At 50.7% G+C, this 12,576-nt stretch overlaps 1 protein-coding gene and 1 non-coding gene across 8 annotated transcripts in view; one reads left to right on the top strand and one right to left on the bottom strand.

The window, feature by feature from the left end:
* Nucleotides 1-12,576, bottom strand: part of TACC2 (transforming acidic coiled-coil containing protein 2) — a 227,463-nt gene that overhangs the window by 88,996 nt on the left and 125,891 nt on the right. For all 7 annotated transcript variants that reach the window (XM_065923466.1, XM_065923461.1, XM_065923460.1 and 4 more), the window contains exon 7: nucleotides 8,804-8,938. In XM_065923466.1, coding sequence (XP_065779538.1) covers nucleotides 8,804-8,938 — 135 coding nt within the window. The remainder of the gene's footprint in view (nucleotides 1-8,803; nucleotides 8,939-12,576) is intronic.
* On the top strand, nucleotides 10,260-10,366 carry LOC136162094 (U6 spliceosomal RNA). Its single transcript, XR_010661943.1, has one exon. It is a non-coding gene; the product is annotated as a U6 spliceosomal RNA (small nuclear RNA).

Raw genomic sequence — 12,576 nt, 5'->3', positions numbered from 1 at the left:
AGAGGCAATCCTTTCACTTCGTGGAACTTCCCAGCCTGGCTGCAGATCTGAAAATCCCTGCCACATCCTCCTCCTGGTCCCGCTAGGCTTCTCCCGACCTGCTGCTGGAAACTGCTGAGCCTCCCACCAGGCCTTGCATGTGTGGTTCCCCCTTCCCGAGGTGCCTTCCAGCCTGCTCTGCTGGGTCCTCTGTTCTCAACTCTGCTGGAGAGCCCACATGCTGATCACACTGTGTCTGTCTACACAACAGCCTTCTCTGCCTGCCCCCATTCTCCCAGCACCCCTGGGAATTAGGGCAGTCGATGTTGATTAAACAATAGATCAGCTGGTAAAGAATCCGCCTGCAATGCAGGAGACCCAGGTTCAATTCCTGGGTCAGGAAGATTCGCTGGAGAAGGGATAGGCTACCCACTCCAGTATTTCTGGGCTTCCCTTGTGGCTCAGCTGGTAAAGAATCTGCCTGCAATGCGGGAGACCTGGGTTGGGACGATCCCCTGGAGAAGGGAAAGGCTACCCACTCCAGTATTCTGGGCTGGAGAATTCCACAGACTGTGTATAGTCCATGGAGTCCCAAAGAGTTGGACACGACTGAGTGACTTCCACTTTTCACCTGTGGAGCACCAGGCGACACTTTTCACTGATCTCATTTACTCCTCACAGTTACCTCCAAGAGGCGGGTACGACCCAGACTGATTTCACAGATGGGTCAACAAAGGCTCAGAGTGGTTGGGTAACTTGTCCAAGGTCACTCAGCTCACAGATGGGCCAGGAGCCCATCTCTCCGACTTTATGCACCCTCCCCTGGGCCGAGTCACACACGGATATGACACAGAATCCACCCAGGATGTGTGTGCTGTGGGTGGATGGACACGAATGAGTGGAGGACTGGATAGGGGGATGGCCAGATGGACAGACGGATAGAAACCAAGCAGAAGACAGACTACAGGATCGCTGAGTCTCAGAGCACTGAGAGCATCGGGCCTGTGATGTCATCTCCTGAGTCAAAGTGTAACAGAAACGGACTCACCAACAAAGACCCCGACAACTGGAGGTGGGGGGCCCTGAGCTGAGCATGTCCTGACAGGAGCCCCTCTCCTACCCTACCTCCCCGGGCTCCTGTCTGTGTCCCGGCTCCTCCTTCGATTTGGGGGTCTACTTCTCCACCTGCTCCTGGCAACCCCCCTTGGACCTCCTGCTGGGTCTGAGGGCTCAAACGCATACCCTTGGTTTGGAAGGAAAGCAGCCCTTTTTTTTTTGAAAGCAGCCCCTTGAAATGCAAAATCTACAATTATAAAGCGGTAGCCAACCTAACATAGGGTCCTGGACAACACCGGGAGTGGGGAGTGAGCCTGCAGGCTTCTCGCTGCCCTGACCCCTCCCACCACACCGGAGCTGGGCCGGGCAGGCCCTCACTGGCTCCTCAAACTTCCAAGGCCTCTCCCTGCTCCTCACTGAGCCCCAGATCAGGTCAGACTCCCTTCCAGGCTTTGGAGAGGGTCCTGGGACTTCAGCCCAGAGCGGGGGTCTCCCAGCTCTGCTTCAATCAGCAGGGTCAGGGAAGCGCTGCCTGGTGGCCCGCTGTCCATCTCCCCACAGAAACGGGAAGAAGAATTTGAGGGCTGGAGCACAGGGCCTGCCCATTCCATGCGGGCGCCGCCCAGACTGGGGAATTCACCTTCTGCTGCACTGCGTTTGGAGAGGGGGTACCAGCCTCCCTCCCTCCCTGGGCTCCCGGACACGCCTGCCGCAAACACTGGGAAGCCGAGCAGCTCACAAACACGGGGGCCTGTTCACGAGACTGACCGAAAGCCAGGGAGGCCCAGGTCAGACGGCCTCTGCTGGTCCCGCCAGGATGGGGTCTGCTTGGCAACATAGCCACGCCCAGGCTGCCCTGCAAGAAGCGGGTCTGACAGGCAGGAGTGGCTGAAGTGGACGATGAGGCCGGATCAGACCCCAGCCTGCTTGGTGCAGTGACTCATCATCAGCAAACCCAAGAATCGTCCTGGTGGCTCTGCGATGAAGAATCCGCCTGCAAATGCAGGAGACGTGGGTTCGATCTCTGGGTCGGGAAGATCCCCTGGAGAAGGACACGGCAACCCACTCCAGTATTCTTGGCTGGGAAGTCCCATGGACAGAGGAGCCTGGTGGGTTACAGTCCATGGAATCACAAGAGTTGGACACCACTCAGCAATTAAACCACCACCACCACCTAACCTCTGAGCTGTGAGTGGACAAATGAACTGGCTCTGCGTGCGAGGATGTGCAGTATTTCTCAAGGGGTTCACTCCCCAGACCTGGCAGGAGGAGGGGACCACCCTAGGTGGGGCCAGGGAGCAGGGCTTTCTGCTCCCTCTCCTGCTGGGCAAAGCTCTCAAATCCAGGAGAAGGACTGACAGTGAGCCAAGAGCTCTTAGGGGCTGCCGATGGCAGGCAGGGGTGGGGACATCTCACCACACACCCTGGTGAGCCCAGACCTCCCGCCTCTCCCCAAACCCCTGGCTGCATTCAGGGTGGCATTTTTCAGGGGTGTTGCTCCCTGGCCTTGTTGCATCAACATGGAACCAGCTTACTCCTTGAAAGAAGCTCAGCTGCCTCCCCCCATCTCATTCCTTCTGGGCCGTCCAGGCAGCCGTTGGCCAGACTTCCAAGTTACTGTTTCCTTAAGGACAACTGTCCCTGGCAGGCAGAGAGGGAGGCCGGCTCTGATGTGTACTCAGGTTCACGTCTGCCTGGCCCACGCATCAACACAGCAGGCTCTTTGCCACGAGCCCCCCGAGGTCCCAAAACCCGCGGTCAGCAGTGGCTGCCTTGGCAAGAGTGAGGGCTTCGGACCTGCATTCCTGGAAATGCTTAATCTTCAGACTCTGTGCCTGGTTTCAGCCTCTCAAAGCTCAATTAATCGCTGCAGAACGCCTTCCAAACAGCTTTAGTAGGTCAGCGTGTCTGCTGAGCACAAAGGCCACAGACAGGCCGTGCTGCGGAGCAAGGAAGGCCGGTCGGAGCGCTGCCACCTTGGTGGACAGTGACCCTCCCAGGATGCGCTCTTTGCTTCGGGCAGGGTTGGGAAGCAGAGAAATTGAAGCTCTCTTTCCTCCTCCCCTCCCTTGGACTCTGTCAAAGTCACATCTGTTCTCCCTGAGGCTTGCAGCCTAATGATTAGCAATGGGCATGGGGGAGGGGTGGGGTGGGAAAACCCCAGAGAAAAACCATTTGCACTGGAAATGTGGGTTTATGTCATCATTTCCACAGCAGCCATCAGAAGCAGGAGGAGGCTGCAGGAAGTCACCCGGCGTGCTTGCAGGAACAGAACATCTGCCGATTCTGTAATCAGACGTGCCCTCGGCTTTCTTTGTTAAGACACTGGGTCTCACTGCCCTCCTGGTCCCCTCCAAGGCCAAAGAGGGGAAGACAAAGCCACTGCAGTTGCCTGAGCATGAAGAAAACACGAAAAGAGAGTGTGCCAGCTCCAGCGAGAAAGGCCTGGCTGGAAACAGGCACTGGTGGTGGTTTAGTTACTCAGTCACGTCCAACTCTCTGTGACCCCGTGGGCTATGGCCTGCCAGGCTCCTCTGTCCACGGAATTTTCGAATACTGGAGTAGGTTGCCATTTCCTCTTCCAGGGGATCTTCCCGACCAGGAATCGAACCCAGATGTCCTGCATTGAAGGCAGATTCTCTACCCACTGAGCCACCAGGTAAACCTCGAAATCATACTGATGAAGGATGTATCTCTGAATCATGAGACCAGCGGGGACCTCAGACTCTAACCTACCTAGACCTGCATAACAACCTGCATCTCAGTGAAATGAAATTTTCATCTGTGCATTTTTGAAACTTGCTTTGAAAACTTCCAAGGACCTGGCAAAGGCAAAAAGACAGGATTTATGTGGATCCGTGGATCCAGGCCAGGGTGCTTTTGTAAAAAGCAACCATGGAAAAGGCGGAGGGTGGAGCTGGCAATGCTGAAGGCACAGTTGAGATGTACTTAGGGCGATGGGACCACAGCTGCCCCTGGTCCCGTCCAATCCTGGGGGCCCTGATCCACCCTGAAACCACTCCTGCCCTGCCAAGCAGCTGGAGAGGTCCTTCAAAAATGCAAATCTGCTCAAATCTCTGCCTGCCTTGGGGCTTCTGGGCCTTCTTAAAATAAAGCCCTAAGCGCCAACGGTTCAGTGGTCAAAGTTGGAACAACAATCTGAGTAACCAAATAAAGTAGTATTGTACTGTATAACTCATAAAATAGATACCCTTGAGTCCAGAGTGATATAAATAAATGACTGAATACATGAATAAACGAGGGAGAAGAGACAAATCTCCCATATAAATTTCCAAAAAAATTTGGATAGATAACCCCCGTAAAAGAAGCAGCACAACGCTCCAGTCTTGAGCTGTGCCCACAGGGACTTCCTTCCAGAGAGGACAATATGGAAAAGGGGGAAAGAGAAGCCTGACAGTGGAGAACTCTGGCAAACACAACCCCAGTCGAGCAATCAAGGACAACGCGAACAGACAAACCACGCTGAGTAAGCACCCTTGACATGATGAGCTGAAAACGGCATTTAACCTCTGTGATCTTCCCCCCCCAACACCCCAAAACTCTAATCAGGAGAAAAATGTCAGACAAATCTCAACTATCGGACATCCTAAAAACACCTGACCCGTCCGCCTCAACACTGTCAAGGTCACCACGAACACGAAAGTCTGAGGGACTGTCACAGCCAAGAGGAACCTAAGGAGACATGGAGACTAAATATCATGTCATGTCTTCGATGGGGTCCTGGGACAGAAGAAAGACATTAGGGGAAAAAAATATGGCAATCGGAATGAACTCTGGCCTTGAGTTAATAATCATGTGTCAGTATTGGCTCACGAATTGTATCAAATGTACCACGCTATTGTTAAGGTGTTAATACTAGGGGGAACAGTACGCTTGTGTAAATGGGAATTCTCTATTCTATCGTCTCAGTTTTCTGGTAAATCTAAAACTATGCGTAAAAGTAATCTATGAGGACTTCCCTGGTGGCCCAGTGGTTGAGGACCTGCCTGCTGATGCAGGGGACACGGGTTCAATCTGTCCGTGGTCCAGGAAGATCCTACGTGCCACGGGGCAGCTAAGCCCGCGTGCCACAACTAGGGAAAAGCCCCCACTCCCTGCAACTGGAGAAAGCCTTCACGCAGCAAAAAAGATCCAGCACACTCAAAAATAAAGAAATATTAAATAAATAAAATTTTTTTAAAAAGAAATATATTTTTTAAAAATTCCAAGAAAAATGATAAAGCCCCCCAATCCTTCCCATGAGCCACGGTGTGCCAACCACCTGCCTGTGCCCTGGGGCACCCCCACCTCCTCCACAGGCCCAGCTTCGACAGGACCCTTCAGCTTTGCTCTCGTCTCTGTCTTCGAGATTTCTGCAGACGCTGTGCTTTCCCCTGCCCATGCATAGTTAAGTCTGCCCAGCCTTCAGCTCTCAGCTTGGAAGTCACCTCCCCTGGGGATGCCTTCCCCGGTTACCCAGATGGAAAGAGGTTCCTCTGCCACCTGGCACCCCTCTTCTGACCCATCCGCGACTGCTCGCTCAGCTGTCTTCCCCAGCGAGCGATAAGAGCCACAGGGGCAGGGCCTGTCTGTGGTCCAGAAAACCCCAAGTTCATACTACTGAACCATCATATGCATGAATGAATGAGATTCAGAAGCATCCCAAGAAGACTGGCTCCAAGGAACAAACCCCAGGGGTGAGGTGAACCAGATGCACTTGTGTGCGAGGTTTAAAATGTGGAACCCAGGTGGCCTCAGAGAGGGGACCCTGAGCAGATGGGTTAGGTACCGGACTGTACTTAACGGCACAGCCTGGATGACATAGCTGGTTTTGGTGCAGTTTTTGTGTGTGTGTGTGATTTCATCAAAAACTTACTCCAGTCCTTGGATAAGCTTGGTTCTTTTTCCTTTTTTAATGTTTCAAATTTTACTTTTTTAAAAGCTGTAACCTAAAGCTAAAGGCTACCCTGAGTGGCAGTTATGGGCTGTTATAACTTTTTTTTAAATTGAGATATAACTTATTGACGGTGAAATTCATCCTTTTCAGATGTAGAGTTCCAAGAACTTCGACATATACAGTCATGTAACCTCCACAACCATCAAAACATGGAACATTTCTATCACCCCCTAAAGATCGCCCATGGCCTTCTGTAGTCAAATCCCAATCCTAGCTACCAGCCCTGGCAACCATCGACATGGTGTTCATTCCTTACAGCTTTGCCTTTTCCAGAATATCAAATAAATGGACTCACATAACATGTAGTTTTCTGAGTCTGACCTTTCCCACTTAGCATAATATAGTTAAGATTCATCTATTTTGTTGCATGAATCAGTGGTTTGTTTCTTTTCTTGCTGAGCGGCAGTCTATAGGATAAATAGACCAGAATTTGTTTATTCATTTACCAGCTGGTAGACACTTGGGTTGTTTCAGTTTGGGGGTGATTATGAATAAAGTTGCTGTAAACATACAAGTTTTTAGGTAGACACATATTTTCATTTTTCATGGATAAATATCTGAAAGTGGCTTTCCTAGATCGGATGATAGATGTATGTTTACTTTTTAAGAAACTAAAGGGCAGACTATTTAAGAACCTTACTTCTTTCTCAAACACCTTTTTATCAAGCACCTACCATGTCCAAAGGCAAACCAAGAGGCTTTCCCCAAACACCCACGAATGAACGCTCATGCAATCTCACCACCAGAAGCCAGGCTTCCCAGACCTTTCTCACTCAGCCTGAGGCCAGTAGTTACTGGAACCAGGAGGGGTAGGATGAGGTTCCTGCTCTGCCACTAAGGAGCTGAGGGACTGCAGATGAATTATGCCACCCATCTGTCTGGGTCTCCGGACCAACAGAGTGGCAGGTAGATCTCAGGAGATGATGGGAGGGAAAGACCTTCTACTCCAAGATGCACGATCCAGAAGTGAGACTTATACTAGCTCCATCCCCACCCACTGCTTCCCCAGTAGTAGACTTTCTGAGGTCACAGGCTACCCATTCTCAACACATCCAGCTGTGTTTAGCTCTACACAAGAAAAGGCTGTTCAAGAACATTCTTTACAGGACTCAGTAGCTAAGCAGAAAAGTTTCTAATCAGCATCAGTTGTTTTGCACAGAAACAGGATTTCTGACTACTTGCTGTGAGGGTTAATTTTAAGCTATGACTTGGCCATCGTACTCAGATGTTTAGTCAAACAGCACTGTAGATGTCACTGTGAAGACATTTTTTTAGATGAGTCATTATTGTTCAGTCACCCAGTCCTCTTCGACTCTGTGCAACCCCATGGACTGCAGCACACCAGGCCTCCCTGTCCCTCACCATCTCCTGAAGTCTGCCCAAGTTCATGTCCATTGCATCAGTGACGCCATTCACCCATCTCATCCTCTGATGCCCTCTTCTCCTGTCGTCAGTCTTTTCGAGCATTAGGGACTTTTCCAATGAAAGTAGCATTTAACCCAGGAGACTCTGAATAAAGAAGATTACCCTTCATAACGTGGGTGGACCTCACCCAATCAGTTGAAGGCTTTAGAAAGAAAGACTGAGACCCACCAAGCAAGAGGGAGGCCTGCCAGTACGTGGCCTTTAAACTCCAGCTACAGCATCAGCTCTTCCTCAGGTCTCCAGCCTGCTGGCCCGTGTTGCAAATCTTGGATTTGCCAGTCTCCACATTTGTATGAGACAATTCCTTAAATTTCTCTCTGAAGAGGCAGTGCATGCTAAGTCACTCAGTCGTGTCTGACTTTTTGTGACCCCATGGACTGTGGCCTGCCAGGCTCCTCTGTCCATGGGATTCTCCAGGCAAGAATACTGGAGTGGGTTGCCATTTCCTATTCCAGGCTAAAGAGGCAGACCTCAGAGGTATTACAGGTTTGGTTTCAGACCACCAAAATAAAGCAAGTATCACAATAAAGTGAGTCACAAGAATTCTTTGGTTTCCCAGTGCATAAAAGTTATTTTTATACTGCACTATAGACTGGTAAGTGGGCTGTACTATGTGTAAAAAAACCAATGTATATACTTTAATTAAAAAAAAAATACTGCTAAAAAATGCTAATCAGTGAAAAATGCTAATCACTGAGACTTCAGTGAGTCATCATCTTTTTGCAACAGTAACATCAAAACTCACTGATCACTTCTCTGATGGTCCAGTGGCTAAGGGGCCTGGGTTTCATTCCTGGTTGGGGAACCAGACCCCACATGATACAACTAAAAGTCTGCATAGCACAACTAAAGATCTCGCATGCCACAACTCAGAGCCGGTGCAACCACATAAATAAATAAAATAGGTAAATATTAAAAAGATCACTAGTCACAGATCATCATCACATATATAGTAGTGAGAAAGTCTGATGCGGCACAGAAACGTGAAGTGAAAAAACACCGTTGGAAAAATGTCACCAACAGACTTCTCAACTCAGGGTTGCCACAAGCCTTCACTCCGTAAAAATCTTAGTATCTGCAAAGCACAATAAAATAAGTTATGCCTGTATATGTGAATATATATCCGATTGGTTCTGTTTCTCTGGAACACGCTAATGCACCAACGCTCACACAGGGCATCCCCACAGTTACATGGAGAGTTTGCTCGCAAGGGTAAACTTCAGATCAACCACAGGCCAAACGATCATACATGGCATCATGGGTACAAACTGTCAACGCCTTCTTGGCACCCTCCTAAATGCAGCTCCCCCAGGGCTTATGGGGCAGAGACGGCCAGGCCCCTCCTCTCTGGGGACAGCAGCTAGGAGGGAGGGTTCTCTACAATACCTGCTTAAGTCCTTGGCCAGACGTTGGCAGGAGGGAACGGAAGCTTCGACTCCATCACCAGCTGGGGCGGAAGGCAGAGATGCGTATTCTGAGGCCGGGGCAGTGAGATCCACGCGGGCAGCAGCTGGGATGATGCTGGGGACACAAAGGGAGAATTATTCCCAGTGGAACTCAGCTCATTAATGGCACATTCATCAGCCCCCCTCACCCCTCCCAACCCACCCACACACATGGTGTGGGGTATTTAAAGACCCAGCACACTGCTGGCCGGGGCACCCCACAGGGTTCCCCAGGCCTCTGCTTAGGCACAGTGGAGGGGGGTGCACCCTCCAGTGAAGCAGCCCCCAGGCCAGGCTGTGAATCCCCCCCCCACGGAGGCTGCAGCAGAACCTGGGGTTTCTCTGACGGAGCAGCTGGGGTGTCAGAACACTCTGAGTTGTCTTGAGTTCTATGTGTGTGTTTCATAGGATCATTTCTAATCGCTTTTTAATAGGCAGTGAATCTCTGTGAGTTGAACATTAAAATGCAATTTTGAAAACTCCCCAGGATTTGCCGCCACCAAATCTGAGGCTGAGAAAAGTCAAGGTGGAGCGGCTGATGGGTAATCAAGGAAACTGCAGCAGGGACCTTTCGGGATGCCTTCTCGCAGGTGAAGGCCTTGCAGAGCAGAGCCCTGTCCCTGGTTCAATGGGTGAGTGCCCCCTGCTGGACACACAGGGAAACGCCGGGAGTGCAGGCTGGTCTCCAGCAGGTGGGAAGGCAGAAAGGACGGCCACCTGCAAACACGCCCTTGGAGCCAAAAGGCACCAGGCCTGGAGCTCCAAAGATGTTTTCATTTTCCCCTCTGCAAAAGCAAGATGAGCAATGCCGCCCACAGACTTCCAGGGAGGGTCAGCCCTCCCAGCCTCTCCAGCTGTCCACTCGGCTGTCCAGGGTGGGGCTGGAATTAGAAGGGACTCAGCATCAAGAGCCTGAAGCCCAGCCAGAGGTCGAAGCTGAGGTTACAAGTTTCACAGCCTCGTGGCGGGGACTCATTTCTTCCCTGTGGGCGTGAGTTCCTGCAGGAAGCTCCCCCACTGCAGGAAGGTAGGAGGCTCAGCCTTCCGTGTCAAGGTTCTGCTGATCTCCACCTCCTCCGAGTCCACCTACGAGGTGGCTTCCTGGCCTGAAGGACGGGTGTGGAGCCCCGTCCCCTGCCCAGGAGAGCAATTCTGAGTCCTGGCTTGTCTTCACTCATCAACAGCTACAAAAACAGCAGCAACTCAACCCGGCTGATGCCCGTTCCTGCATGCCTGTTCCTGGATGCCCAGGCGTGAGGGGCTCTGTTCTCGGTGCCTGACCTTGTGGGCCTGGTCCTGTGTTGGGAGCTTTATGTACGTAACCTCAGGAGCCCCTACAACAACCTCTGAGTCATATGCCATCATCCTCACTCGGCGGAGATCAAAGCTAAGGCTCAGTACTTGCTTTGGCAGCACATACACTAAAATTGAAATGATACAGAGAGGATGAGCATGGCCCCTGTGCAAGGACGACACGCAAACTTGTGAAGCATTTGATGTTTTTGAATGAAGAGACTAGAATGGAAACAAATACATAGCCAGTGGGAATTTGCTATATGACTCAGGGTCCTCAAGAGTGTCCCAAGTGGCACTAGCGGTAAAGAACCCACCTGCCAGAGCAGGAGACGTAAGAGACGTGGGTTCCATCCCTGGGTTGGGAAGATCTCCTGGAGGAGGGTGTGGCAACCCAATCCAGTATTCTCGCCTGGAGAATCCCCATGGACAGAGCAGCCTGGGGGGCTACAGTGCATAGGGTCGTGCACACACAGGCAGACGCCACTGAAGCAATTGAGCACACATGCACATACGCAGGGAGCTCAAACCGGGCTCTGTGACCACCTAGAGAGGTGGGATGGAGTGGGAGGTGGGAGGGAGGTTCAGGAGGGAGGGGACATATGTATACCTATGGCTGATTCATGTTGATGTATGGCAGAAACCAGCATAACATTGTAAAGCAATTATCCTTCAATTAAAAATAAATAAGTTTTTAAAAAAAACCCGAGGCTCAGAGAGGTGAGGTCACTTGCCCAAGGTCACGGAGTGGGAAGCGGAGCCAGGATGTGAACCCAGACTCTGAATCCTTAGCCACCTCCATGTCCACTTTCTAATGGACTCCCCAGCACACACCTGGAAGCCCCTAACTCCTCCTCAGTGACACGCATCACCAGGGACCTGAAGACCACGAGGGAGACTGAATTCCCTGAGAACAGGGGCCGGATCTGCCAAGAGTCATACCAGCCGCCCAGCATCTAGCTGGGCCACCCCCAGCGGGCACTCAGATAGGCAGAGGAAGAGCCGGGAGGGGGGTCCCAAAGGGCTATGACCACAGAGGCTTTGGGGAGCAGGAGCAGAGCTGGAGCCCGCAAGACCTTCGCCCCTGGGCCTCATGGAAACAAGGAGCAAAACAGACCAGAGAGTAATGACCCCAGGTAAGTCCACAGCAAGGCAATCCACTCGTGAACAAAAATTATAATGAGTTCGTGGACAGGACCAGCAAACGTGCAGAGTGGGGTTACAGACAGCACAATGCCTCCACCATTCAAACCGCTGTTTGTAACAACATGGGCAGTGGCTGAAATATTTTGTAAATGTACGTGCTCAGTCACGTGCGACACTTTGTGACCCCATGGCCTGTAGCCCACCAGGCTCCTCTGTCCGTGAGATTTCCCAGGAAAGAATATTGGAGTGGGTTGCCATTTCCTTTTCTAGGGGATCTTTTCAACCCAGGGATCAAATCTGCGTCTCTTGCATTTCCTGCATTGGCAGGCATATTCTTTACCACTAGGGCCACCTGGGAAGGTATTTCTTTCTTTTTTTTTTTTTTTTTTGAGCTACCAGGGAAGGGTCTGGGAAGGTATTTCATAAAGAAACGACTCAAATGAATAATGCAAATTACTGGGGGCTGTTAAACTCCTTAAGAAAGCCATTTCACCATCTGGAAACTAACATTTATTCCTATTCATGAGCAGTGAACAGGCTACTCACAAACCCAAACTCCCAGTCTAAAATTTATTTTCTAAAGAAATTACACTGGCCGGGCCCCTTCCTCTGCACACCCCCTGAAGATCCTATTTTGCTGTTGTTCAGTTGCTTAAGTCGCGTCCTACTCTTTGTGACCGCATGGACTGCAACACACCAGGCTTCCCTGTCCTTCAGCATCGCCTGAGAATTTGCTCAGATTCATGTCCCTTGAGTTGGTTGATACTCTCCAACCATCTCATCCTTTGCCACCCCCTTCTCCTTTGGCCTTCAATCTTTCCCAGCACCAGGGTCTTTTCCAAAGAGTTGTCTCTTTGTAACAGGTGGCCAAAGTATTGGAGCTTCAGCTTCAACATCAGTCCTTTCAATGAATATTCAGGGCTGATTTCCTTTAGGATTGATTGCTTTGATCTCCTTGCAGTCCAGGGGACAAGCGTCTTCTCCAGCACCACAATTTGAAAGCATCAGCTTTTCAGCACTCAAGCCTTCTTTATGGTTCAACTCTCACATCTATATATGACTACTGGAAAAATCATAGCTTTGACTAGACAGACCTCTGTCAGCAAAGTGATGTCTCTGCTTTTTAACATGCTATCTAGGTTGGTCATAGCTTTTGTTCCAAGAAGCAAACATCTTTTAATTTCATGGCTGCAGTCATCATCTACAGTGATCTTGGAGACCAACAACATAAAGCCTGTCACTGCTTCCACTTTTTCTCCTTCTATTTGCCATAAA

Source organism: Muntiacus reevesi, chromosome 2 (genome assembly GCF_963930625.1).
Source record: "Muntiacus reevesi chromosome 2, mMunRee1.1, whole genome shotgun sequence".
Taxonomy (NCBI): Eukaryota; Metazoa; Chordata; class Mammalia; order Artiodactyla; family Cervidae; genus Muntiacus; species Muntiacus reevesi.
The sequence above is the reverse complement of the archived record's forward strand: the minus strand, read 5'-3'. Positions and strand labels throughout refer to the sequence as shown.